Source organism: Paroedura picta, chromosome 7 (genome assembly GCF_049243985.1).
Source record: "Paroedura picta isolate Pp20150507F chromosome 7, Ppicta_v3.0, whole genome shotgun sequence".
NCBI classification, from domain to species: domain Eukaryota; kingdom Metazoa; phylum Chordata; class Lepidosauria; order Squamata; family Gekkonidae; genus Paroedura; species Paroedura picta.
Genome location: NC_135375.1, coordinates 115,025,265 through 115,050,364, shown reverse-complemented (window position 1 = coordinate 115,050,364; position 25,100 = coordinate 115,025,265). Strand labels below are relative to the sequence as shown.

The following is a 25,100-nucleotide window of genomic DNA, read 5'->3' as shown; positions in this document are numbered from 1 at the left end:
AAACTTAACATCAACATAGTAATAATACTAACATAATATCAGCATAATGTATTATTGTTATACATTGTCAAAATGATCAAGAATTTTTCTCCTTGTTCCTACTGTCTCTTAACCCCTTCTCCATTCCTTTACTCCTCCGACTATTAAATTAAATAGAGTGGTAAAACAAAAACGTCTCCCACTGTTCTTGAAATTTTTTTTCTTCCTGGTTATTTACTAATAGCGTTAATCTATCCCTTCTGGCCATCTCAGTTAATTTTTCCAACCACATTTCAATTGTGGGAATCTCCTTTTGTTTCCATCTTTTAGCTATTACTAGTTGGGCCACCGTCGTGGCATAAAAAAACCGTGATTCCATTTGTTTTGGAATGTTATCTGGGAAGAAACTTAATAAGAAATGCTCTGGTTTCACGGCTAAATTTAGGTTTAACATTTTTTCTAATTCCACGTGAATTTTAGGCCAGAGCTTATGCACCGTGGGGCACCTCCACCACATGTGGAAAAAGGATCCTATTTTCTCTTGACATTTCCAGCATCTACTGCTGCTTCCTTTAGACATCCTTGCTATTATCTTAGGTGTTATATACCAGCGATAGAACATTCTGTACCAATCCTCTCTGATGGCTTGACTTCTCGTAAGTTTGTTCACCTTTTTCCACATCTCTTCCCATGTGTAGAAATAGATGCCACAACCTAGGCTGCTTGATGTATTGCATCCTGTATTGCAGCGTTTTTCACAATGCTTTTAGAATTTATTCTGTGTTCTTAATGAATCAGAGGGACGCTGCTGTACCGTAGCTATATTGTTTTATATTCCGTCTATTTTGTTTTTAATTGCTAATAAAGCCACCTCAGTTGCACCTCCTAGCGAGTGGCCAGGAGGCCAGAGAGCTTCCCAGTCAGCTGCAAGCGCACGAACCCTACTTGAACGGACCATTCTCAATGGGGATTCAGCCACCAGCCACCAGAGGATAGACTCTGCACAAATGGAAAGCAACCCCCTGAAAGGCCACCTGCAGCCAGATCTTGGGGCCCCGGGGGAGGAAGGGGCCGTATCTGAGTCAACAGGAACTGGTGTGGGGCAGCTCTGCAGATATAAATAACTGTTTGTCACCTCTGTGCTCAGAAGTCACATTTTGAACCTCCCGCCCTCCGCTTCAGTTGGTTAGCTTTTGTTTTTGTTTTTTTCCACCTGCCCACAATGCTTCACTTCCTTTCTCCTGAAGCGGAAACCTCAAGGCCAAACTTTCTCTGCTCTCAAAGGCAGATGTAGAAACCGTGACAGAAATCACTCAGCCCCACATGCCAATGATCGCATGTTTTGTAAGCCAGTTTGGTCTTATTTGTTCAGACTGATAGTCCCACCTTTTGGTTCAAGGGTCTGCTGGATATTGGGGAGGGGCTGTGGCTCAGTGGTGGGATATTTCATTTGCATCTGCTTTCAATCCCCAGCATCTCCAGTAAAAACAAACAGGCAGTAGGTTATAGGAAAGACCTCTAGCTGAAACCCCCAGAGAGCTGCTGCTGGTCTGTGTGGGCTATATTGATTTTCATGGACCAAATAGCTGATTCAGTGTAAGGCAGCTTCCAACAATACCGGTAGCAAAGAGAACCCCATGGTCACCCCATGGTCACCCCAAAGAGCCCCAAGAGAAGGCCACCTGCATTTTTCACAGTGACCATTCTCATACACAACCACCCCTTTTGCCAATTTGCTGTTGTATGTCCCATCTGGTGAAGATCAGGCCTCATCCAAACTCCATTTCGCCACCTGAGACATGACGCTATGAACGGAGCAAGGCTGGCTGGGGAAGCAGCATCCTGAGGTTGAGGAGACCCTGGGAAGAGGGTCATTTGAAGCGCAAAGATTGTGTGAAGGAGGCAGAGAGGAAATCTCTATGTCAGCGGTTCTCAACCTTCCCGCCACTGTGACCCCTGCTGCCCCAAAGGGGGTCGTAGGGTTGCGCGTGCACTGGCAGTCACGGAATGCTGAGACTACCAAGAGTGCATCTGCACCTTCACCGGCATAGCTACTAGTGCCCTACCTGTCCTCTGAACACTTGGCCATGGTGATCTGCGCGACGAACACCTCCAGAATAGATTTCTGTAATTCTCTCTATGCGGGCCGGCCCACTATTGTCCTTGATCCGGAAATTGCAGCTGATGCAGAATGCAGATGTTAGGGTCCTCACAGGAACTTCTTGGAGGGCCCACATCCAGCCTGTGCTGAGGCGGCTGCATTGGCTGCCGGCTGCAGCCCAGATCTGGTTCAAGGTTTTGGTTTTGACCTTCGAGGCCCTTTTAGTCTGGGACCCACATATCTGAGGGATTATCTGTCATCCTGTGCCCCTTGCAGAGCTTTGTGGGTTGTTCAAATTTGTGGGTTGTTCCTGGTGCCAGGGAAGCTTGCCTGGATTCAACTAGGGCCAGGGCTTTTTTGGCCCTCGCCCCTACCTGATGGAATGAGCTCCCGGAGGAGCTGGAGGTCCTGTGGGAGCTTTCTGCATTCTGCAGGACCTGCAAAATGGAGCTCTTCCACCAGGTCTATGGTTGAGGCCGGGGTCTGAGTAGAAGATCTGATCGGGACCCCCCGGTGCTGAGCAGCGGTACGCTAGGGTTACCTATGGTGGGGGTTATGGCTCCCCTTTTAGCACTGCCCTATTAAATGATATTTATGGGGGGATGCTGTGGATTTATACTGCCATGTTAGTTGATCTATGTATTGTGATTTTTAAGACCTTTAAAAATTTTTAATGGGGTTTTATTGGAGGGTTTAATTGTGGACAATGGTAACCTGCCATGAGCTGGTCTCAGGAGTGGTAGGAAATAAGAATCATAGAATCACAGAATCATAGAGTTGGAAGGGGCCATAAAGGCCATCTAGTCCAACCCCCTGCTTAACGCAGGATCAGCCCAAAGCATCCTAAAGCATCCAAGAAAAGTGTGTATCCAACCTTTGCTTGAAGACTGCCAGTGAGGGGAAGTTCACCACCTCCTTAGGCAGCCTACTCCACTGCTGAACTACTCTGACTGCGAAAATTTTTTTCCTGATATCTAGCCTATATTGTTGTGGATTAAACCCATTACTGCGTGTCCTCTCCTCTGCAGCCAACGGAAACAGCATCCTGCCCTCCTCCAAGTGACAACCTTTCAAATACTTAAAGTGGGCTATCATGTCCCCTCTCAACCTCCTTTTCTCCAGGCTGAAAGAAGCAAAACAACAACAACATCTGGATTTTGCTGGCCTCCCACCAAAACCTTAATTCTATGCCATCCAGGGCCCGAAGATCCTCCCATTCCCTCCCTCCTTTTTAGTATAAGAAGAACTACTGGAGGGTGATTGAAGTTTCATTTAGATTTTAATGTTCATTTAGTAGTTTAATGTTTTATTAATATATTTAATAATAATGATAACGATAATGATAATAATAGGCTTGGTAGCAGCGTATCCGGGGTACTTGTAGGACCAACGTCTCCCATACATTCCTGCCAGGGTGTTAGATCTGAAGCTCAAAGAACGCTGGAATCTTTCCGCTCTTTATTGTGAGTTCAGCTCATGGTACAAACCAGGGGTAGTCAAACTGCGGCCCTCCAGATGTCTATGGAGCCCCTGCCAATGACTGCTGGCAGGGGCTCATGGGAATTGTAGTCCATGGACATCTGGAGGGCTGCAGTTTGACTGCCCCTGGTACAAACTGTACTGAAAACCCCAGAACAACCCCCCCAATATATACATAACAAAACAAAGCGAGTTTCCTGCGGTTGTAGGCAGTTAACTACAGGTTGGTTTGAATCAATTGGATCCCTAATGGATCCTGCCACAAGCTGTTCAATCAAGCTGTGGTGAACAGCTTTGAATTTACTGGCTCCTGTTGGGAGACCAGCTCAGAGTGAGCTGATTAGTGGCTTGGATTTACGATCCTGTCTTGGACCTCAAGCTTACTCCTTAACAGGGTTGAGTCTGCATTTTGCTTTTTATCCTCTCCCAGACCAAATAAACCCCTCCCCTCTGCACTGAATTCGATTTCCATTTTGATTTTGGGCTCTTTAAATATTCCCTCTGCAACATGCACGATTAATCTGTGGTGACCCGATCTTTCCCGCACAATATCCAGGAGCAGATATAAGTCGCAATATTTGAAAAAATGTCTTTTAAAGCCACCAGTATAAGTGTAGACTTCTGCTTTTTACCAATTAACTTCCTGCTTCCTCCAACACCAACATAGGAAAGCAGTTTTCCCTGATTGGCCAGGGCGCCAGTTCAAAGACTTCCTGGTTCACGGTTGAAAGGCTTCTCTCCCAAGACTTATTTTTGCCCTGTTTTAAAGTGATTGCACTTCAGAAGCCCACACTTCTCTCTGAAGAGATTTGCCTCTTGGATTTATTTTCCCCTCCTCGTTCTCTGTGAGGCTGCTGTCTCCAATCCTCTCCCCTACCCTGTTCAGGAAAAGAAAGAAAGAGCCTCCTCGCTCTGAGCTTCCCCAATCAAGTGCAGAATTATTTCTGTTTCAATTCTGTGTGTGGGGGGGAGAAGCCATGAGTTCAAATTGATCTGAATTCAGCAGGATCAACAACGGAAAAAACAAAGTAAGTGCAGAATCAGCCCATGTCTATAGACACAACACTGGGAATCAAAAACATAGGGAACTCTATGATTGTCCCATCAGAAGCTCACTGGGTGGGTACACAAGACCTGGCCTTTTTGGTGGCAGCCCCATGGTTATGAAACAAGCTAACTAGGGAGGTGCCCCTGCCCCCCCTTTCAGTCTCTAGGAGGCCGCTGGAGATGGTTTTATTGAGGACTGCATTTTTAAATATTTACTAGCAGTCTTGAATTTTTATATTCAAGTTCATGTTTTATGTTTTTAATGCATTTTATCTTGCGCAATTTATCTATTTTATAAGTTGCCTTGAGTTCCATAAAGAAAAAAAGGTCTAAAAATAAATAAATATATCTTGATTGCTATTAATCAAAAGTTGAATTTCTGAGAAAGGACAGGACAGATAAACTGAAGAGAGGGAGGTCAAGCATCCTTTCTACAAGGGCCAACGGTTTCAGCGAGTTGTGAAACTCCACCCCAAACAGACTCCTAAGGGGGCGTTGAGTGCTGGGTGGGGACATCCACTCCTTGGCACTTCTCATTTCTGCATCTCAGGTCAGGAGGAATCAGCAGACACTGCCCAAGATCTTGTTTCACCGCAACTCGAACCCCAGACCCTTCATGGACAGGTAAAGGGGCCACCTGTGTGGGGCCGGCCCACATCCATGGCTTGCTCAGTCAGAATGGCTCCCGCACTCATCTCTCTTTTCCCCGTCTGACTCACCTCTCCAGATGTCTCCTTCCCATCGCTTTCATTCACCACTCCTCCCACCCTGTCAGCTCTCTCTCTCTCAGTCTGACTGTTCCTGATGAATAATTTCACGCAACATTGTTTGCTAATCCATTTTAAAACCCTCTTTCTTGTCTTCACAATTTGCCGTGAGAGTTTGTCTTGATTTGGGGCTGATGTCTTGTTCACACGGTTTGTCCGACATGTCCTTGGAGAAAAAGCTAGCAAAGTACTCTGACTCCTCGCCATTTCCAAACCAAAGGGGAAGGTCCCTGCACTACAGGGCTTCAGATCCACAGGAGAGGAGACCCTGAAGAAGAGGAAGGGAGGCAGGAGGAGCAGGGCCAAAGCGGAGGTTTGTGGAAGGTCTGCAGAGATCAAACATTGGTCCAACAGCAAGATTAGTCAGCCATTGACATCGGAACTCTAGCAGGACGTTTGTCTGGGGCAGACAACAGCAGCAGCAGCCCTGAATTTGTACCGAGTTCTTCACACTTAACATGAGAAACAGAATTCCCTGATTTGCTTGCATCTTAGATTTGGGACTAACAAGGGCATAACTTCCAATAATCTATTATGCTTTTATCTCATCTGTTTTCCCAAGAAGTAGTTTTTATGGTTCCATGTTCCTCCAGAGAGAGGGAGAGAGCAAGAGAGTGAGAAAACGCCCCGTCTACCACTCCAACCCGCATATCACTCTGACTGTCTCTACAGATGGCTTGATTTAATTGCAAAATGTGAATCTGAACCATGCATTCACAGTCCTCCGTCACAAAGCCATGCAAAAAGCCATCGAAATAATAAGTCAAAGAAGACCCCTTAAATTTCACCCCCATCTCCATGGTCAATGGATTCTGCATGTTCTCCTATTACGGCTTCACTGATCAGATGTCTCCTTCTATTAATTGCGCTCCCTCACATTGCGTGATCCGCCTGGAGTCTCAAGGAGAAACACGTACCTCTAATGCCAATAAATAAGTGTATGGGGGAAGGGGAATATTGCAGTCACTTCTCTGCATTCAAATGACCCCTCCTCTTTCAGGCAAGGTCTTCTTCAGTGGCAAGCTGGGGGAGATTCCAGAGCAGTCGTCAGCCATATGCCAATCATTTCATAAAATACAGATGTTAAAACCTGAAACATATGCAGTTTTGACAAACTGCTTCTGACAAAGCGTATCTTTAGCTGCAGTGCAATATATTATTCTATGGGGCTAGCAAAAAGTAAAACCAGCAAAACTAAAGATAAAGATTCATCTAGCTTTGCTTGTACATTCTCCATTTTACTAATTCTTTAGGAACAGAGAAAATGGCTTGCAAAGCAGTATGTTACTTCCTCCTTTCTCTTGCTGCCCTTGGGAGGGTGCAGGCGAGAGCCTCTTTGCACGCCCACTCTGCCTGCCATCCCCGCCTTGTGTCACCCCATGTGCACCTGGACACAAATGTAAACAGAATTTAAGGTTGCAACCGTCCAGGTGGGCCCCAGAGATCTCCTGGAATTCCAACTGATCTCTGGACTGCAGAGATCAGATCCATTGGAGGAAATGGATGCTCTGGAGCAAACTCATGGGACTACAAGTCCCATGACCCCTTGCCAGCAAATGCTGGCATGGGCTCATGGGACTTGGAATCCATGGACATCTGGAGGGCCACAGTTAGCCCACCTCTGCTCTGGAGGGTTGGCTCTAAGGCAGGTTATCCCACTGAATTCTACCCCTCCCCAAACCCCACATTCCTCAGACTCCACCCCCCAAATCTCCAGGTATTTCCCAACCCAGAGCTGGGTGGGGGTGAGAAGGAATTAAAGAAGGGACCCTGGGCCCTTCTGAGTGCCTGATCCTCCTATTTTCAGATAGTTGCTGGACGTCCTACACTGCGTTTGCCTTTGTGATTTGTAAAGGTTCTTCATGAGTTTCTGGTGGCCATAGATAAATATGTATGAGTACAATCTCCCCCCCCCCCCAATATATCTTGAGTCATATTAGGCATAACTGTTTCCCTTCACTTTCACTGTGAAAGTCTGTTGGCTTTTCTTTGTCATTCTGCATTGCTTCTCCTCCCTTCTGGTCACTGTTTCCCTGGGTTTTCAGAGAGTGCTCTTGTGCCATTTTTCCCTTTGTTTCATTTTCAAGCCCAAACTCATTTAATAGCATACAGCTTCCCTTAGATTTCTCCTCCACCTTTTACCACCCCTTGGTAACGCATCAAGGTTGTTCCGCCCACTCTGCACCTTCTTCCATCCTCCCCCCTTCAGAATATAAGCTCCATTTCCCCCTCTTTTTTAAATTAAAAAATTGACAAGCAGCATGGGTCTTTCAATATGTGACTATCACTAGTCTTGGATCACTAAAACAAAAAATTAATAAAATTACAGGGGAAAATTTAAAAGGAATTATGTGAGTTTTATTTCCCTGCTGGTATTGACTTGAAAGGGGGATCTGAGAGGAGGAAAACAGAAGAATCCCCAGAGCTACACCCCCCCCCCAGTGCTCCATGAAAACAAAATAAAGGGGGTGGGGTGAAATTTATATGAAATGTAAATAGATGAAAATAGAGAAAAACAGGGATGGGAAGCTTTGAAAACTTGGGGCCAGCTTGGTCTTGTGGTTAAGAATGGTGGACTCTAATCTGGAGAAGCAGGTTTGATTCCCCACTCCCCCTCCACATGCAGGCAGCTGAGTGACCTTAGTCATTTTAGTGACCTTAGACCTGAGTGACACAGTTTTCTCAGAGCTCTCTCAGTCCCACCTTCCTCACAGAGTGTCTGTGGGGAGAGGAGAGGCAGGCAATTGTGAGTCAGCTAGAGACTCCTTTGGGTAGTAGAAGGTGGGTACAAAAAAACAGTTCTTCTTGAGGCTAAAAGTTAAACACTGACCGCTTGACAAGCCATGGCTTCTGTATAGTTTATGCCATTAATGGATTGGTGATAATTTGTAATTAAGGGTCCACCAGGAGGTTGGTAAACGTCATAAACTAAGCGCACAGATTCCTTTGCTGGCCCCCACCAAGTGTTTTTTTGAAAGTGGGTGGGGCTTCAGTTTAGCCATTGGGAGGCTACCAAATCAGCCCTAGCTACTGGTGGGGGGTGGGGGTAGGGTTGCCAGATCCAGTTTGGGAAACTCCTGGAGTTTTGGGCTAGAGCCTGTGAAGAACAAGGACCTCTGTGCAGTGCAAGGTCAGACTCCCCCCTCCAAAACATCCACTTTCTCCAGGGCAGCTGTATTCTTTGTAGTCAGGAGAGAAGGTGTAATTCCAGGGGGTGCCCAGGTCCCGCTCAAAGGCTGCTGTCCCCGCCACTGTAGATCTAGTTGGTTGTTCAGACAAAGATAGCGTTGCTTTGGGGTCAACTGCCACCGCAGTCTCAGTTTCATTCTCTCCCACACTCCTTTTCCTGGGGCATTTTTTAAAAAACGACTCCTCTTGTCTCCTTTTTTGGGGCTTCTTTTTCAGGTGTGTGTGGCTGTGTGGGTGTCTGGGTGGCTGTGTTTGGTGTTGCCACCTACGGCTGCCGTTTTGTGGCTGCAGCAACAAACTTGCCAACCTTCAGGTGGCACCTGGAGATCTCCTGCAATAACAATTGTTTTCCAGGCAACCAAGATCAGTTCTCCTGGAGAAACTGGCTGCTCTGGAGGGTGACCTGTATGGCAACAGACCCTGGTGAGAGAAGAAGAAGAGCTGGTTCTTACATGCTGCTTTTCTCTACCCGAAGGAGTCTCAGAGCGGCTCAGAATCATAGAATCACAGAATCATACAGTTTGAAGGGACCTCCAGGGTCATCTAGTCACCCCCTGCACAACTACCTGCCCACCCACAGTGACCCCAGTTTCATGCCCAAGTGATCCTCCCCACCAAAAATCCACCATGACCTGGAGGAAATCCACCAATCATCCCAAAGTGGAAATCCACAATTCCCTGGGTAGGCAAGGAAGGCTACAAGAGACAAACACCGGCCCATCCCTTCCTGCCCACCCACTCACCATCTGCCTAAATTCAGCCTGTTCCACTGAGGAACTGCTCTAACTGTCAGGAACTTCTTCCGGATATATAGCCAAAAATTCTTTAGAATTAATTTCAACCCATTGCTTCTGGTCTGACCCTCTAGGGCAACAGTAAACATCTCTCCTCCATCCTCTGTGTGACAGCTTTTCAAGTATTTGAAGATGGTGATCAGATCACTTCTTAGTCATCTTCTCTCCAGGCTAAACAGAACAAGTTCCCCCAACCTTTCCTCATAGAATCATAAAATCATAGAGTTGGAAGGGGCCATACAGGCCATCTAGTCCAACCCCCTGCTCAACACAGGATCAGCCCTAAGCATCCTAAAGCATCCAAGAAAAGTATCCAACCTTCGCTTGAAGACTGCCAGTGAGGGGGAGCTCACCACCTCCTTAGGCAGCCTATTCCACTGCTGAACTACTCTGACTGTGAAAATGTTTTTCCTCATGTGACTTGGTCTCCAAAACACCCTCACCATCTTTGTTGCCCTCCCCTGGACATGCTCCAGTTTCTCTAGATCCCTCTTCAACTGTGGTGCCCAAAACTGAACACAGGACTCCAAGTGAGGACTAACCAGAACGGAGTAAAGTGGTAACATCACCTTCCATGATCTGGACACGATACTTCTTTTAATACAACCTAAAATCCTGTTTGCCTTTTTAGCCACTGAGTCACACTGCTGACTCTTGTTCAGTGTCTTGTCTGTCAAGACCCCCATATCCTTTTCACACGTACTACTGCCAAGACAGATCTTCCCCATCCTATAATGATGCATTTGATTTTTCCTACCTAAATGCAGAACTTTACATTTATCACTTTTGAAATTTATTTTATTCATTTTAGCCCAGTTTTCTAGCCCATCAAAATCATTCTGTATTCTGATTCTGTCTTTGGTTGTGTTTGCTACCCTTAACAGTTTAGTATCATCTGCAAATTTAATAAGAATCCCCTCTAATCCCTCATCCAAATTATTTATAAATATGTTTATTATTTACACAGAGGAAATATGCAATCACACCTGCAAAAACTAGTGCCCTGGCAATTACACGTTTCTTCTACACCAGTGGTAACCAGTACGTGCCAGCAGCCCTCAAAGTATTCAATGGGAAACTAAGTGCCCAACTTCTCTATGGCATCCCTGTTTGGATCAACACTTTTAGCCAAGCAGTCGAAAGTCTCCAATCTGTCTTCCTTCGTAAAATCCTTGGGACCCCGAACTGTGTCTCTTACGCAGTCTTATGTCTAGAAACCAGCCAAAGACTATTGGAAACCAGAGCATGGTTGTTAACAATCAAGTTCTGGCTTCACATTCATTTTAGATCTGACCCCAATAGTCTAATTTCCCTCATGCTATCTGAACATGAGTCATCTACTTGGTTAGGACACATTGAGGGGAAAATTAAATCTATAGGGATATCTTTAGACTCCTTGTATCTGGTATCTGAAAAGACTGCATTTAATTTAATTAAACGCAGACTGTTAGACATAGAACTGCAGGAACTTAGCAGTCAAGCTAGAAATGTTTGTTCGCCATTGAGCTTGGGGATCTCACCAAGCTCTCAGCCCCTAGCTGCGTACTTCTACCATCTAATCATCCCACAACAGTGTAGAGCATTCATGTTAGCTAGAACTAATGCTCTACCTTCTGCTGTTCTATATGGGAGATTTCAACAGATCCCGTATTCATCTAGGTCGTGCCCCTGTGGACAATGCTGCATAGAATCAATTACACACGTTTTCTTCCATTGTCCATTTTATTCTTCGATCCAAGCCAAATTTCTTAACTCACTGCTGTGTAAAAGAGAACTGCATTCAGATGAACGAAAGACTCAGTTTCTTTTGACATCCCAGAACCCTGATATAATTGAACCAGTTGCAAAGTTTTTATATTTTTCCATGACAAATAGTTTATTATTTGTTTGTTTGTTTATTTATTTATTAAACTTTTGTTCTGCCATTCCCCTAGGCTCACGGCGGTTTGCAGGATAAATATGTTACAATAAAACCCGTAGTTAAAACCCATTTAAACCAATCAATTAACAATATCAACTTTGTTAGGCAACCCTAACCCACTAACCCCCCCCCCCCAATGTTAGTGGAGGGACACCAAGTCTCTGATCTTCTAGTATCACGGTAATATATTACTGCAATATGGGAGTGAGGCAGTCAGATAATTCAGATGGACCCAGGGAGCCCAGATCGAATATCAGGACCGCCCGCCCTGGCCTCAACCACATGCCTGGTGGAAGAGCTCCGTCTTGCTGGCCCTGCAGAAAGCTGGTAACTCTGGCAGGGCCCTTAGTTCTTCCGGAAACTCATTCCACTAGGTTGGGGCCAGGACCGAAAAAGCCCTGGCCCGGGTCGAGGCCAAGCGAACATCTTGAGGGCCCAGAACCACCAGTAGGTTTGCACCTGCAGAGTGAAGAGCCCTGCAGGGGGCATAAGCAACCAAGCGGTCCCATAGGTAGGCAGGATTTAGGCTGTGAATAGCCTTGAAGGTTAAAACTCAAACCTTGAACTTGATCCAGAAACAAATTGGCAACCAGTGCAGGTGTTGAAGCACCGGCTGAATATGGGCCCTTCAAGGTGTCCTAGTGAGGACCCTGGCAGCCGCATTCTGTACCAATTGTAACGTCCGGGTCAAAGACAAAGGCCCGCATAGAGCGAATTGCAGTAGTCTAATCTGGAGGTGACCGTTGCATGGATCACTGTGGGTAAGTGATCTGAGGACAGGTGGATGCTAGTAGCCTAGCTCGGCCAAGATGGAAAAACGCCGTCCAGGCTACTTTCGTGACCTCAGCATCCATGGAGAGGGAAGCAAATTCCTGGCCCAAATTCCTGGCCATTGGTGCAGGTGTTAATTGCTCTCCATCCAGGCATGGGAGGTGTGCTTCCTGGTCCTGCCCTCTTCTACCCAGCCACAGGACCTCCGTCATGGAGGGGTTGAGTTTCAGGCGACTCTGCCTGAGCCATCCAGCCACTGCTTCCAAACAACTGGCAAATGTATTCGGGGGGGGGGGGAGTCTGTCTGTCCGTCCATTAGGAAGTAGAACAACACAGGTCCCAGGACAGATCGCTGGGCCACTTCACTCATCACTCCTCTCCAAAATGATGATGCACCATTAACCAGCACCCTTTGAGTGTGATCTGACAACCAGTTCTTGATCCACCTAACAGGAATAGGATCCATACCACATTGTACCAACTTGTCAAAAAGAATATCATGTGGAACCTTATCAAAAGCCTTACTGAAATCAAGGTAAACTATGTCCACGGCATTCCCCTGATCTACAGCCGCCTTCCCTTTTAAGACATCCTGTGAGGTAGGTGGGGCTGAGTGACAGAACTCTGTGAGAACAGCCCTAAGAGAACTGTGACAAGCTCAAGGGCTGCATGTGAAGGACTGGGGAATAAAGCCTGGTTCTCCACTCTTAACCACTACACCAAGCAGGATAAGGCCCCTCCCCTCCCAGCCTGCCCCGCCCAGACTCTACCCCCCAAACCTCCAGGTGTTTCCCAGCCCAGAGCCGCCATCCCTAAGCACCCATCGCCTGCATCAGAATCCCAAAGTTACCTGCAGGCTCAAAAGTGGTGAGGACCCTTTTAATAACTGCTGAAAATGTTCCACCAGCAGCTCTTAACTTGGCCAGGAGAGGCTGTAGGTGAGATATGGGGTGCACTCAGCATCTCCTCAGGAGGCACTGATGTGGGGCAGGAACCGCCCAGGGGCATGCGAAACTCTTTCCCTCCTGCTTTGCATGGCCTGTGGGGTGGTGGGGAGTGTTTCACCTCGCTGGGCACAGCCCTGGCTCCCGTCCGAGCTCTCTCCTGCTGCCCTCCCTCTCCCCACAGAGAGGAGGAGGCCTGAAGCCGGGCACGGCTGTTTCTGGCTTTTTCTGACTGCCCGGCTTCTTATTCTCTGATTCTCGTCCCTTTGGGGCAGGTACAAAATGATTTGTGCCAGCTCTTCTCTTTGTGGGGTCCTGTGACCTTTTTTCTTTTTGAAGGGAGGGAACCCTCAGCATGGGGGATAGGCCTGTCAGCCTCCGGGTGAATCCCCCGGAGTTATAGCTCATCTCCGGACTACAGAGGAGACGGCTGGCTGGCATGGTGCCCCACTGAGGCATCTCTCCCCCCCCCCCAGGCTCCATCCTCAAATCTCCAAGAGCCCCCAACCCGGAAGTGGAAGCACGGCCGCTCTAACAGTGGCCAAGGGACCCAGGAACCCTGACTGGGCGGCCGGTCCCAAACTTCTTAAGCCACCTCATCCAGATTTCTCCTCCTGAAGCCATTTCCCCCCAGTGGGGTTAGGGCAGGGGGGGGGGGGAGTTGTCCCAGTGGCCTTGCCTCCCGAGTCCGTGTCCTCTATTTCAACTGCTCCAGTGCAACATTACCAAATTTGTGACCTTGCTTCTGTTAAAGAAGCGGAGGAAAATATCTTACCTTCCAAGAGTGCCTCTGAGCATACATAGTGTGCCTTTGGTACATCTGTTTCCTGCCTAGAACTCAGGGTTTTGATAAGAGGAGAGGGGGTCAGAGTCCTGGAATGCTCTTCCACAGGACACAAAGCGAGCTGAGACATTTCTTAGAAAAAGGTCCAAAGCTGGTTCTTAGATCCATGGGCAACTTACAAGAGATGAGCATTGCTAAGGACAAGTTGCTAAGTCACCTGGGATTCATGTGGGTCACCTCCCCTTCCCCCCATCAAATGCACCAAAATCCTTTCTTGCAGCAGGCAGACTTTTGTCCACAAAGGACCAAGCATTCATCCCTGACTGCAAAGGAATGGTCAGGACCATTTGGTCCAAGCCATCACAGGAAAGGCTACCAAGAGAGCGTGGGAAGGATGGTTGCCTCTGCGGAATCAGACTCCATTAGAACAACCATGAAGAGGTGGGAGGGGGTCATCGATGGGAGCTACTGGAAAACTAAAATGTAAAGAAAACAGATGCAGACATGTGGTCTATTTAGAATCATAAAATCATAGAGTTGGAAGGGACCTCCTGGGTCATCTAGTCCAACCCCCTGCACTATGCAGGACACTCACAACCCTCTCGCTCATCCACTGTCCCCTGCCACCCCCTTGAACCTTACAAGAATCAGCCTCTCCGTCAGATGGCTATCCAGCCTCTGTTTAAAAATCTCCAAAGATGGAGAACCCACCACCTCCCGAGGAAGCCTGTTCCACTGAGAAACCACTCTGTCAGGAACTTCTTCCAGATGTTTAGAGGGAATTTCTTTTGAATTAATTTCATCCCATTGGTTCTGATCTGTCCCTCTGGGGCAAGAGAGAACAACTCTGCTCCATCCTCCATATGGCACCCTTTCAAATACTTGAAGGTGGTTATCAGATCCCCTCTCAGTCGTCTCCTCTCTAGGCTAAACAGACCAAGCTCCCCCAACCTTTCTTCATGTGTCTTGGTCTCCAAACCCCTCACCATCTTTGTTGCCCTCCTCTGGACACGTTCCAGTTTGTCAACATCCCTCTTCAACTGGGGTGCCCAAAACTGAACACAGGACTCCCAGTGAAGGCAAACCAGAGCAGAGCAGAGTTGAAGCAAGGAGGGTGATGCCAGGCAGGCCAGAGACATTTCTCCTGTTGGGTGGAAATCCAGGTCCCCACCCGCCCACCTCACCTCAATAGGCTCCTGAGGACACGGCTGCCTCTGCCAGCTTTTTGTTGAGAGCCTTTCTTAACAAGTAAACACCCTGGCTGAACAGCATGGCCTGCTGGGCAGAGCATCTGCTTGGCCTGCCGAGCCGTCCAGCTCCAGTCCCTGATAGCTCCGGTTTAAAAGAGGCCAAGTGGGAAACCTCTGCCTGAGGCCCTGGAGGAGGACCCTGCCTGAGGAGACAGGACCGGTTTGGTAGAAGGCCGCTTCCTGGGTGTTATGCAGGACCCCTGGTCTGAGCCACCTTAGGAAAGCCCTGGATAGTTTGTGACCAACATCCCTGAAGGGCGGCCTGCTTTGTGCAGAAGGGGCCTCAAAAGCAGCCATTTCCAAGTGGCCACTTCCTCATGGGGACTGATGCTCTCTGTGACTCTGGGGGATCTTCTGGCCGCCACCTGGAGTTTGGCAACTCTACCACCTGGAGGCTCCTCACAACAGACGCTCCAACGTCATCCCTCACAATGTGCCATTAATTCTTTTTGTGTCCACATTCTCTAAAGCCTCCTGATGAAACAAAAGAAATTCCTGTACAATTTCAAGAACTTGCGCTGGGCCAAAGGTCGTCATGAAACCTACCTCTGCTACGTGGTGAAGCGTCGAGATAGTGCGACCTCTTGCTCCCTGGACTTTGGCTATCTACGCAACAAGGTACAAACCATGAGTGAGGTCATCCAGCCCAAGATCTCAGTTGACCGTGCCCCTCTGCCCACCCCTCAGCTCCCCGTAGCCAGCCTCTCCCACAAAGCTTACCCTTCAGTTCTTTCAATTCCGGGTTGGGAAATTTGAGGGAGGAAGCCTTGGGAGGTCAGGACTGGTGAGGGAATCTGGTGAGCAGCAGAGAATAATGCCATATAATTAATGCAATTTTCAAAGCAGCCACCCCCCCACCCCCCCGGAGAATAGACTGTACCTTGGATATCATTTGCAATTTTGGGGGACCTCCAGGCCTTAACTAGAGAACGGTGCCCTATTTTATCAGTGATGAGTCTGCCATTTCTGCATCAGCACTTCCTACCCCGTTACAGTCACCTGAGGAAACCACAAGGGAGGGATGACAAGAGGACTATTCTCCAGGGCCAGTGCAGCCTCATTTTTAGCAAATTCTGAGAGCAGTTTGGGCCACACAATGGCCTCTCTCAGAAGACTGCCTGAGTTTCAGTTTTGATTCCTATGGGACAAAACTGACCTGAGGACCAGCACTGAGCCATCAACCTTGTGGGTAGTCCTTTGATCTCAACACGTGAATTTACCATCCACCAAGGATAACTCACCCTGACCTGGATGACCAGGCTAACATATTTATCTTTTCTTTAACCATAATACATTTCAAGTTCCCTGAAGACAACTCACACACTACCTGACTGGCCCTCTCTCATGGAGGGCCAATGGTGGGTCTGACCTGGCCTGGCCTCCTCCTCCTGGAAGAAGAACCAGACCCCTCTGCTGGCCCACTTCCCAAAGTTAAACTGGGCCTGGGAGGGAGGAAGAGGCTCACCCTGCTGTCCAGCCCCAGGACACTGAACCCAGCCTCTATGCCCACCTAAGATCCTGAGGTGGGAGAAGGGGTACAGACCCCTTTGCCAGCCCCATGGGACCAAATGTGGCCTTTCTGCTCTCAGATGCCAGGGGGGGGGGGAGAGAGAAGATGAAGGAACGGCTGTTCTCTAGACCCACAGGGACTTTTTCCCCTTCCTTCCTTCCTTCCTTCCTTCCTTCCTTCCTTCCTTCCTTCCTTCCTTCCTTCCTTCCTTCCTTCCTTCCTTCCTTCCTTCCTTCCTTCTTCCTTCCTTCCTTCCTTCCTTCCTCATTCCACTTCCAATCTCCTTCCTTCAGTCCTTCCTTCACCCCTCCCCTCCTCTGTCTACCCCTTCCTGCCTGCCTGCCTGCCTTGCCTCCTTGCTTGCTTTCCTTCCTCCTCCTCCTCTTTCTTTCTTTCTTTCTTTCTTTCTTTCTTTCTTTCTTTCTTTCTTTCTTTCTTTCTTTCTTTCTTTCTTTCTTTCTTTCTTTCTTTCTTTCTTTCTGTCTGTCTTTCTGTCTTTCTTCCATCCAGCTGTTTTCTCCAGAGTAACTGATGCCTGAAAATCAGTTATTACCTCTGAAGATCTCCAGGCCCTCGCCTGGAGGTTGGCAACCCAGCTTCCTGCCCGTGGTGGAGGTGTGGGGCAATGGTTGAGATGGGAGTCTGCTCCTCTTTCACCTTGCTGGATCTCAAGGAGCAGGTGGGGGAGGGCCAGCACCCAGGGAGGGCACCAGGCAGGCATGGGTCCTAGTGCCTGCTGTTTTCCTGGGTGAAACAGGCTTTGCCCCTCGTGACCTTGTGAGACCTCGTAAGCTAAGTATGGTCCTCTCCCATTGGGACTTGGATTGGAGGCCACCAAGAATGTCTCTGGGCAGAGGGAGGCCATGGCAAACAGCCCCTCTCTCTTGAGGTTGCCATAGGTTGACTGCAACTTAGCAGCCCTTTCCTTCACCACCCAGAGCCCCCCCCAGTGCCCCCCCATAGTCTACCAGTTACCCAGGTCTCCTCTCAACACTCCTGTCTAAGGATCAGAACTATGGTTGTGTGATGCGGCCGTTCCCGCCCGTTGCAGCCAGCATTGCACTGTGGGGGGGGGGGGGGGAGGCCTGAGTGCGTGCATCGACCGGAGTGCTGGTGCCTGTGTCTCCCCCCCCCCCCGCAGCATGGCGCTGGCTGTGACGGGTGCGTATGGCCGCTTCAGCAGCCGCATCACACAACCCTAAAACCAAGAACAACCAGGGAGCTCCCGATAGAACAGTGGTTCTCAACCTGGGGTCAGGGTGAGCAGCTTGGCTGTGGGGGGGGGGGGACCACCACTGTTGCTGCTCCCCCTGAAGGCACCCACCAATTTATATACAATTTAAATACAATCCTGAACAATGGAGCTTCACGCCATTGGTCAGTTTCGGTTTAATCTCTGTGAAAGAACGCTTGCATCAACATGAGGAACTGTCTTAAAGGGTCGCGGCATTAGGAAGGTTGAGGACCACTGGGCTAGAAGGTTCCTGTCCCCCAGCTGCCCTCCCTTAACCGTGCCAGGGTTCCATGAGCTTTCTCTCTAACCAATGACTACCAATCTCCCAGTGGGGATGGGAAATCTCTCCAAATTATAACGGATCTCCAAATGACAAAGAGCAGTTCCCTGCTTTGGAAGAGTGGGCTCTACGGCGGCGTCCTGGCCAGAGGTCCTTTCTCTCCCCAAACCTTCCAGGGTCCCCCCTCCTCTCAGTCTTCAAGGATTCCTCAACCTGGAGTTGGCAAACCTCTAATCTGCAGGAAGCAGGAAGGCAAGAGTCCCGGGGCAGCCAGAAATGTTAACGGGCTTCTCCATATTCCCATTTTCTTTACTTCTACATTCCTGTCCCTTGCCTCCCATTGTCATATTTCGCCCCTCTATGGGTTGATTCAAAATGCTTCATGTCCAGCATAAAAAACCCACGTGATTCGGCTGGGAAAGGCTGCATTGGCGGCCGCATCGCACAACCCTAGGAGCTACAGTTAACATGATTTGGATGAGGGATTAGAAGGGATACTTAATAAATTTGCAGACGATACTAAACTGGGAGGGGTAGCAAACCCAACCAAAGACAGAATCAGAATACAGGATTATCTTGAGAGGGTCAAGAAGTGGGCTAAACTGAATAAAATGTTCAATAGGGACAAGTGTAAAGTTCTGCATTTAGGTAGGAAAAACCATCTACACCAATATAGGATGGTGGAGACTTGTCTTGGCAGTAGCATGTGCGAAAAGGATCTAGGAGTCAGCAGAGTGGCTAAAAAGGCAAATAGGATTTTGGGCTGTATCAAACGGAGTACTGTGTCCAGATAATGGGAGGTGATGGTACCGCTTTACTCTGCTCTGGTTCGGCTGGGGGAGCTTGGTCTGTTTAGCCTAGAGAGGTGACGACTGAGAGGGGATCTGATAACCACCATGAGGTCTCTTCCAACTCTAGTATTCTATGAGTCTATGATTCTATGAAGCATTGTAATATTGACTCAGAGGGAGAAAAACATGTTCAGAACAGAGGGAGGCCAATAGAAACACGAATTTACAAACGATGAAAGCAGGCATGTGGAAAAGCCCACAATTCGGGACATTCTTTGATCCTGCTGAGTGCCGTGCCTGTTAGTCATCTGTGCCGTGCCTATTAGTCATCTGGCTTATCTGGCTTAATCAAAAACCATCTTGTCACCTCTCAGGCCGCGCTTCTTGTCCCACATCCTCACAATCCAACCGTTCCGTGTCCGCTGCGCTACCCCTGCCCCGCCCTCCTTTCTTCAGTCAGGTTGCCATGTCGAAGTGCTGTTTCTACGGTATATCTCTGCTTGGGAGTTGGATCCACGGCGCTGCTACCGGATCACCTGGTTCACCTCGTGGAGCCCCTGCTATGACTGTGCCCGCCACGTGGCCGACTTCTTGCGTGCCTATCCGAATCTGACCCTGCGCATCTTTGCCGCCCGCCTCTACTTCTGCGAGGATCGCAATGCAGAGCCGGAAGGCCTGCGCCGTCTACACCGGGCAGGAGCACAAATTGCCATCATGACTTTCAAAGGTGAGGCATGGGGGGGGGGCAGACTTGAAAGATGGAAACAGATGTGGGGCATGTATAGTATTTGGGGTACTTTTCCTCCCCCTGCCAAATGACTATGACTACGGCTTTCTCATCAGATTACTTCTACTGCTGGAACACCTTTGTGGAAAACCGTCAGAGAACCTTCAAGGCATGGGAAGGGCTTCACGAAAATTCTGTGCGCCTTTCCAGAAAGCTCCGTCGCATCCTTCTGGTGAGGAAATATCTCCCACCAACTCCTAGGCTGGATATTTGTCTTCTTTCCTTTCTCCATCCCCTCTCTCTCTCCGGGCTGTTCTTCTAACTGCTTCTCTTCCCTCGTTGCTGAAGGCCGCCAGCAGCTCCCATCTTATAACTTCCCCATTTGCTGAACGTTCCCGCTAGGGATGTTGCTTCAGCTCAGTTCGGCCACCTCAGCAATTGCCGAAGCCACATCCCTAGTTGCTACACGAAGGACTCACCCAGCCATCATGTTGCAATGTTTTTTAAAGTTCGGGACCCCTCCCCAGATTGTTTCTGAGTTCAGCATTGGGAGATTTTGCCCCTTGCCCTTGCCCCTCTTTTTGTACCTGAATTGAGCCCCTCTTTGTTTCCGCACTGAAGTTGAGGGTCAGGAAGTGGAAACTTCTCAGCAGCCTTTTTAAAGACTTGTCCATCTTTGTCATGTGATGAAAACACCCAATAATCTGCCAGTGCCATTTTGTCACCATTGAATGCTCCCCTCCCCCCCCCCCCCGCTTCCAGGTGTGCAATCATTCTGGTCTTTAAAAAAACAGAAATCACCACAATTGCATTGCAACACAAAAGCATAATAACACAAACAAGTTGGTGGGAATACAAAAAGGTTGGTGGTTGTTTCATAGCATTTCCCCACACACACACAAACACACTCAGCATGAAAATCCATTAAAAAAATTATGCAAGTTATTAAGTTCTTATGTCAACAGCACCTTTAAACTATGTTCTAGAATCATAGAATCATAGAATCATAGAGTTGGAAGGGACCTCATGGGTCATCTAGTCCAACCCCCTGCACTATGTAGGACACTCACATCCCTATCGCTCAGCCACTGTCACCTGCCATGCCCTTAAGCCTTCACAGAATCAGCCTCTCCGTCAGATGGCTATCCAGCCTCTGTTTAAAAATATCCAAAGATGGAGAACCCACCACCTCCTGAGGAAGCCTGTTCCACTGAGAAACCACTCTGACTGTCAGGAACTTCTTCTGGATGTTTAGATGGAATTTCTTTTGAATTAATTTCATCCCATTGGTTCTGGTCCGTCCCTCCGGGGCAAGATAGAACAACTCTGCTCCATCCTCTATATGGCACCTTTTAAATACTTGAAGATGATTATCAGATCCCCTCTCAGTCGTCTCCTCTCCAGGCTAAACAGACATTCTACGTAAACACATTCACCGATTGGCAAACCAATTCCCGTGGAATGACCCAGGAGAAGGATAGATGAGTAGGGCAACAGAAAAGTATTCTGCCTCCTTCTTCTTTAGGGAATGGCTCATTTCATTGGCTGCTTCATAGACACAGATATGGGTGGAGTGGGAGGATGAACCATGCCTTCATTTTCAGGAACTCTAACTTGTGCTCCGCCATGGATGTTGGGGTGTTCATCCCAAGAAACCCCACATTTGAAGGTAGGGTTGTGTGCGGCCGTGTCTGAATTGGCTGTTCCAGGGTGACACAGCCAGCGCCGCATTACGGGGGGGAGGGGAGGCACAGGCACTGGTGTGTAATGTGGTGCACACACACAGTGCTGCGTTATGCACCAGCACTCGTGCTTTCCCCCCCCATGGCATGGCACTGGCTGCGTTGGCCTGGAACAGCTGATTCGGACACTGCCGCACACAACCCTAATTGAGGTTGTCCACAGATGACCCCTCCCCCAATTTCCTTGAAACTGTGGATGAAAATTTTTAAAGGCATAAAGTGTGATCAATACATGCTGTTTGAAGCACCCAGACTGTCACTGAACTCACAAACACCAAGGCTAACGTTGAAACGTAAGGAAACAAGAGAGGGAAGGTGCCAACCAAACGTGGCAGGGGGCGGGGGGAACGATTTTGTTACATTGGAATAGCGTTGTAATGCAACTATCCATTTTTTAAAAAAGGGCAGGGGAAGCTGGGGGAGTGGGTGATGGAAGTGATGCTACAGGATGGTGGAAAACAATGTTAGACACAGACTGGAAAAGCCTAATGTCTACGTTCCTGCATTGGCCAGCCCTGACTTAGACCCCGTTGGCCCCCGCTTCAAAAAGTGAAAACTGGATTCCTATGGATTCTCTTGCTGTGGGGCCAGTAAGGTCTGTGCCCAAAATGGCAATTTTCAGTGCAGAAATGGATGAAAAACTCAGCCCTATTTAAATGCAAATCCAAACCAAAACCCTAGTGCAGAAACAGCCCCCCCCGTTACTCCTTCTGCAGTTCTTCTTCCCTTTTTTGTCTGTTTATCTATCATCTTTCAGATTTCTTACCCGCTGCTTCCAGCAAGGTGGCTCGCAGCTGGTTTCAAAAAATAAAGCAGTTCAATCCTATTCAACACCTTTATGCACCTTCTTGCTCAATTGGTGCAGAGGTTCGGGCTGGGCTGTCATCAATATGCAGATGACACCCAGCTCTTCCTTCTGATGGATGGCTTCCCTGACTATCCCCCAGCCAGATGCCTGGAAGCAGTGACAAGATGGCTCAAGCAGAGTTGTCCAAAGCTGAACCCTTCAAAGACGGGTGTCTTGTGGCTGGGCAGGAATGGCCCAAGTGAGGAAGCATGCTTACCCAATCTGGATGGAGTGCAACTATCAGTGGCTCACTCCACCAGGAACCTGGGTGTGGTTTTGGATGCCTCCCTATCTATGGAGGCTCAGGTCACCCACATAGAACCTTCACCAAGCCAAACTACTAGCTCCTTACTTGGTCCCAGAACACCTAGCCACAGTGATCCATGCGACAGTCACTTCTAGACTAGACTTCTGTAACTCACTGTATGCAGGCCTGCCCTTAATCATGATCCGGAAACTGCAAGTGGTCCAGAACTAGCCAGGGTCCTCACAGCAACACCATGGAGGTCCCACATTCGGCCCACCCTGCAACAACTATACAGGCTTCCAGGCGAATTCTGGATCAGGCTTAAGGCTCTTTAAGGCCATCCGCAGTCAGGGGCCAGTGTACCTAAGGGATCGCCTCTCTGCCTACACCCCTCAGAGAGCCTTAGGCTCTGCTACTACCAACTGCCTAGTGATCCCTGGCCCCAGGGAAGCTCGCTTGGCCTCAACCAGGGCCAGAGTGTTCTCCATCCTGGCCCCCACCAGGTGGAATGAGCTCCCAGGGGACATCAGAGCTCTAATGGAGCTTAAACAGTTCCATAGGGCCTGCAAAAGGGAGCTCTTCCACCAGGCCTGAGCCTCATATATATTTATATAATAAAAACAAACAAACAAATAAATCATGCAATAAAACAATAGGAAAATTCCAAGCCTCCCAGATGGCAAACCCTAAAACCTCACCTATCCCTTCCCGCTCAACAGCCTCCCACCTGGTGCCACGGGGGGGGGGGGTGTTAATAGGGCAAGGCTGAGCAGGGGCACTTGATCTTAGTTGCCCCCGATCTGTCCTGGTCTCAACCAAATGCCTGGTGGAAGAGCTCCATCTTGCAAGCTCTGCAGAACTGCGAAAGCTCCCTCGGCTCTTCCACCAGGTGCGGCCCAGGACTGAAAAGGGCCTGGCCCTGGTTGAGGATAGGCATGCTTCTCATGGGCTGGGAATCACCAACAGATTTGCACGTGCAGAGTGTAAAGCCCTGTGAAGGGCATAAGGTGTATTGCTGTGGGACATAATAAGGTGATAGGTGGTCCCTCAGGTAGGTGGGGCCCAGACCACAGGTAGCTTTACAGGTTAGCACCAGGACTTTGCACTTGATGCAGGGTGCAACTGGCAACCAATACAGCTGCCTCAGCACAGGCAGGATTTGGGCCCTGCAAGGTGTTCTAGTGGGGACACTGGCAGCTGCATTCTGCACCAGCTGCAATTTCTGAGTCAAGGACAAAGGAAGGCCTACATAGAGCGAGTGCTGGAGGTGACTGTTGTGTGGGTCACTGTGGCCAGGTGCTCTGGGGACAGATAGGATGCCAGTAGCTTCACCTAGCAAAGGTGGAAAAACACCAGATGGGCTACTCTCGTGACCTATGCCTCCACTGATAAAGAGACATCCAGGATCAGCCCCAAATTCCTGGCAGAAGGCAAGATGGTACACTGCGTCCCAGCCAGGCTGGGGTGGCCCCCTCCTACCTGGCCACAGGACTTCTATCTTGGAGGGGCTGAGTTTCAGATGACTCTGCTCAACCATCCAACTATGGCTTCCAAACATCTGGTGAATGTATCGGGGGGGGGGGGGAGTCCAGGCAGCTGTCCACCAGGAGATAGACCTGGGTGTCATCCACATATTGGTGACAACCCAGCCCCAAATTCCTGACCAGGTGAGCCACAGAGTGCATGTAGATTTTCTTCTTCTCATGCCCTCCTCATGTTCTACTGTTCTCTGTCTTTTCATTCTTTTCTCATGTGAGCTATTTTGTTTTTTGCTCCCAAAATATCCCTGGCAAATCTGACCATTCTTTTGTTTCTTCACAGCCACTTTACGAAGTTGATGACTTGCAAGAAGCTTTCCAAATTCTCGGACTTTAAAGTGCTGTTGGGAGTGACATCTTGGGAACAATAGCCCTGGCACCATGGCCCTTTGTCCTTCCTTCTCTACTGCCCTGTATCCTGGGACAATCAGTCTTTACAGAAAATGTGAGACAGACCCTCTGAGGTTACCTTCATTGGCATACCATTTGGGGTCCCCTCTCGGTTCCTGGTCAAGAGCAGCCAGTGTTAGAGTAAGTATGAGAAGCAGGCAACATCATTTTGGGCCTACTGACTGCTATCCTCTGCAAGAAGAACCATCATTGCATCTGGAATTGAGAATTCTAGGGGAACAGGGTAGACACTCCATTACTGAGCAGGTACCAGGTGCAATTCAAGGTTCTAGAAGTCACCCACAGTCTTTCAAGGCAGACCCACACGACTGAAGGACCAACTCTTTTGCGACAGCTCCCTTTGCTTTCTGAAGGTGCCACCCTGCAAAGACTCTCTGTGGTGGCCCTTTGCTGTGGAATGGTCTGCCCAAAGTGATGAGGTAGGGTTTCCCACCCCACTTTGCAAAATGTACAACGGTTCAGGAATGGCATCCTTGTAGTAATTGCAGTCCAGCTGCCTTAGTTTGCTTTGTGTGTTTTTCAGACCCCTCCTCACTGCATGAGCCCCCCCCCCCCCCATGTCAGAATCCCTGGAATTCTGTCATATTGATTGTGACTGACTATTAGAGCTGTCCGATATTGCCAGGCCTGTTTCTGCTTTGCACCTCAAGGCTGAATTCTGTCGTCTGTGTTTTATGATTTTCGGTTCTCACACCAAAGCTTCACAGGGCTCCCTCTCCCCTGTGCTTCCCTGTGCTTTGTACTTAG

General features: G+C 48.7%; 1 protein-coding gene across 1 annotated transcript; it reads left to right on the top strand.

The window, feature by feature from the left end:
• The first annotated feature begins 5,156 nt into the window (after positions 1-5,156).
• Positions 5,157-25,083, top strand: AICDA (activation induced cytidine deaminase). The gene is made up of 5 exons (XM_077346464.1): positions 5,157-5,230; positions 15,497-15,644; positions 19,298-19,568; positions 19,685-19,800; positions 24,226-25,083. The coding sequence occupies exons 1-5, from the start codon at positions 5,223-5,225 to the stop codon at positions 24,277-24,279; spliced, it is 597 nt and encodes a 198-aa protein (XP_077202579.1). The 5' UTR covers positions 5,157-5,222; the 3' UTR covers positions 24,280-25,083.
• Positions 25,084-25,100: the final 17 nt, after the last annotated feature.

Bases quoted from the DNA above. Each gene is read 5' to 3' on its own strand.
- AICDA (XM_077346464.1), top strand. The intron at 19,569-19,684 runs GTGAGGCATGGG...CTTTCTCATCAG, and splicing joins TGCCATCATGACTTTCAAAG to ATTACTTCTACTGCTGGAAC. The intron at 19,801-24,225 runs GTGAGGAAATAT...GTTTCTTCACAG, and splicing joins AGCTCCGTCGCATCCTTCTG to CCACTTTACGAAGTTGATGA.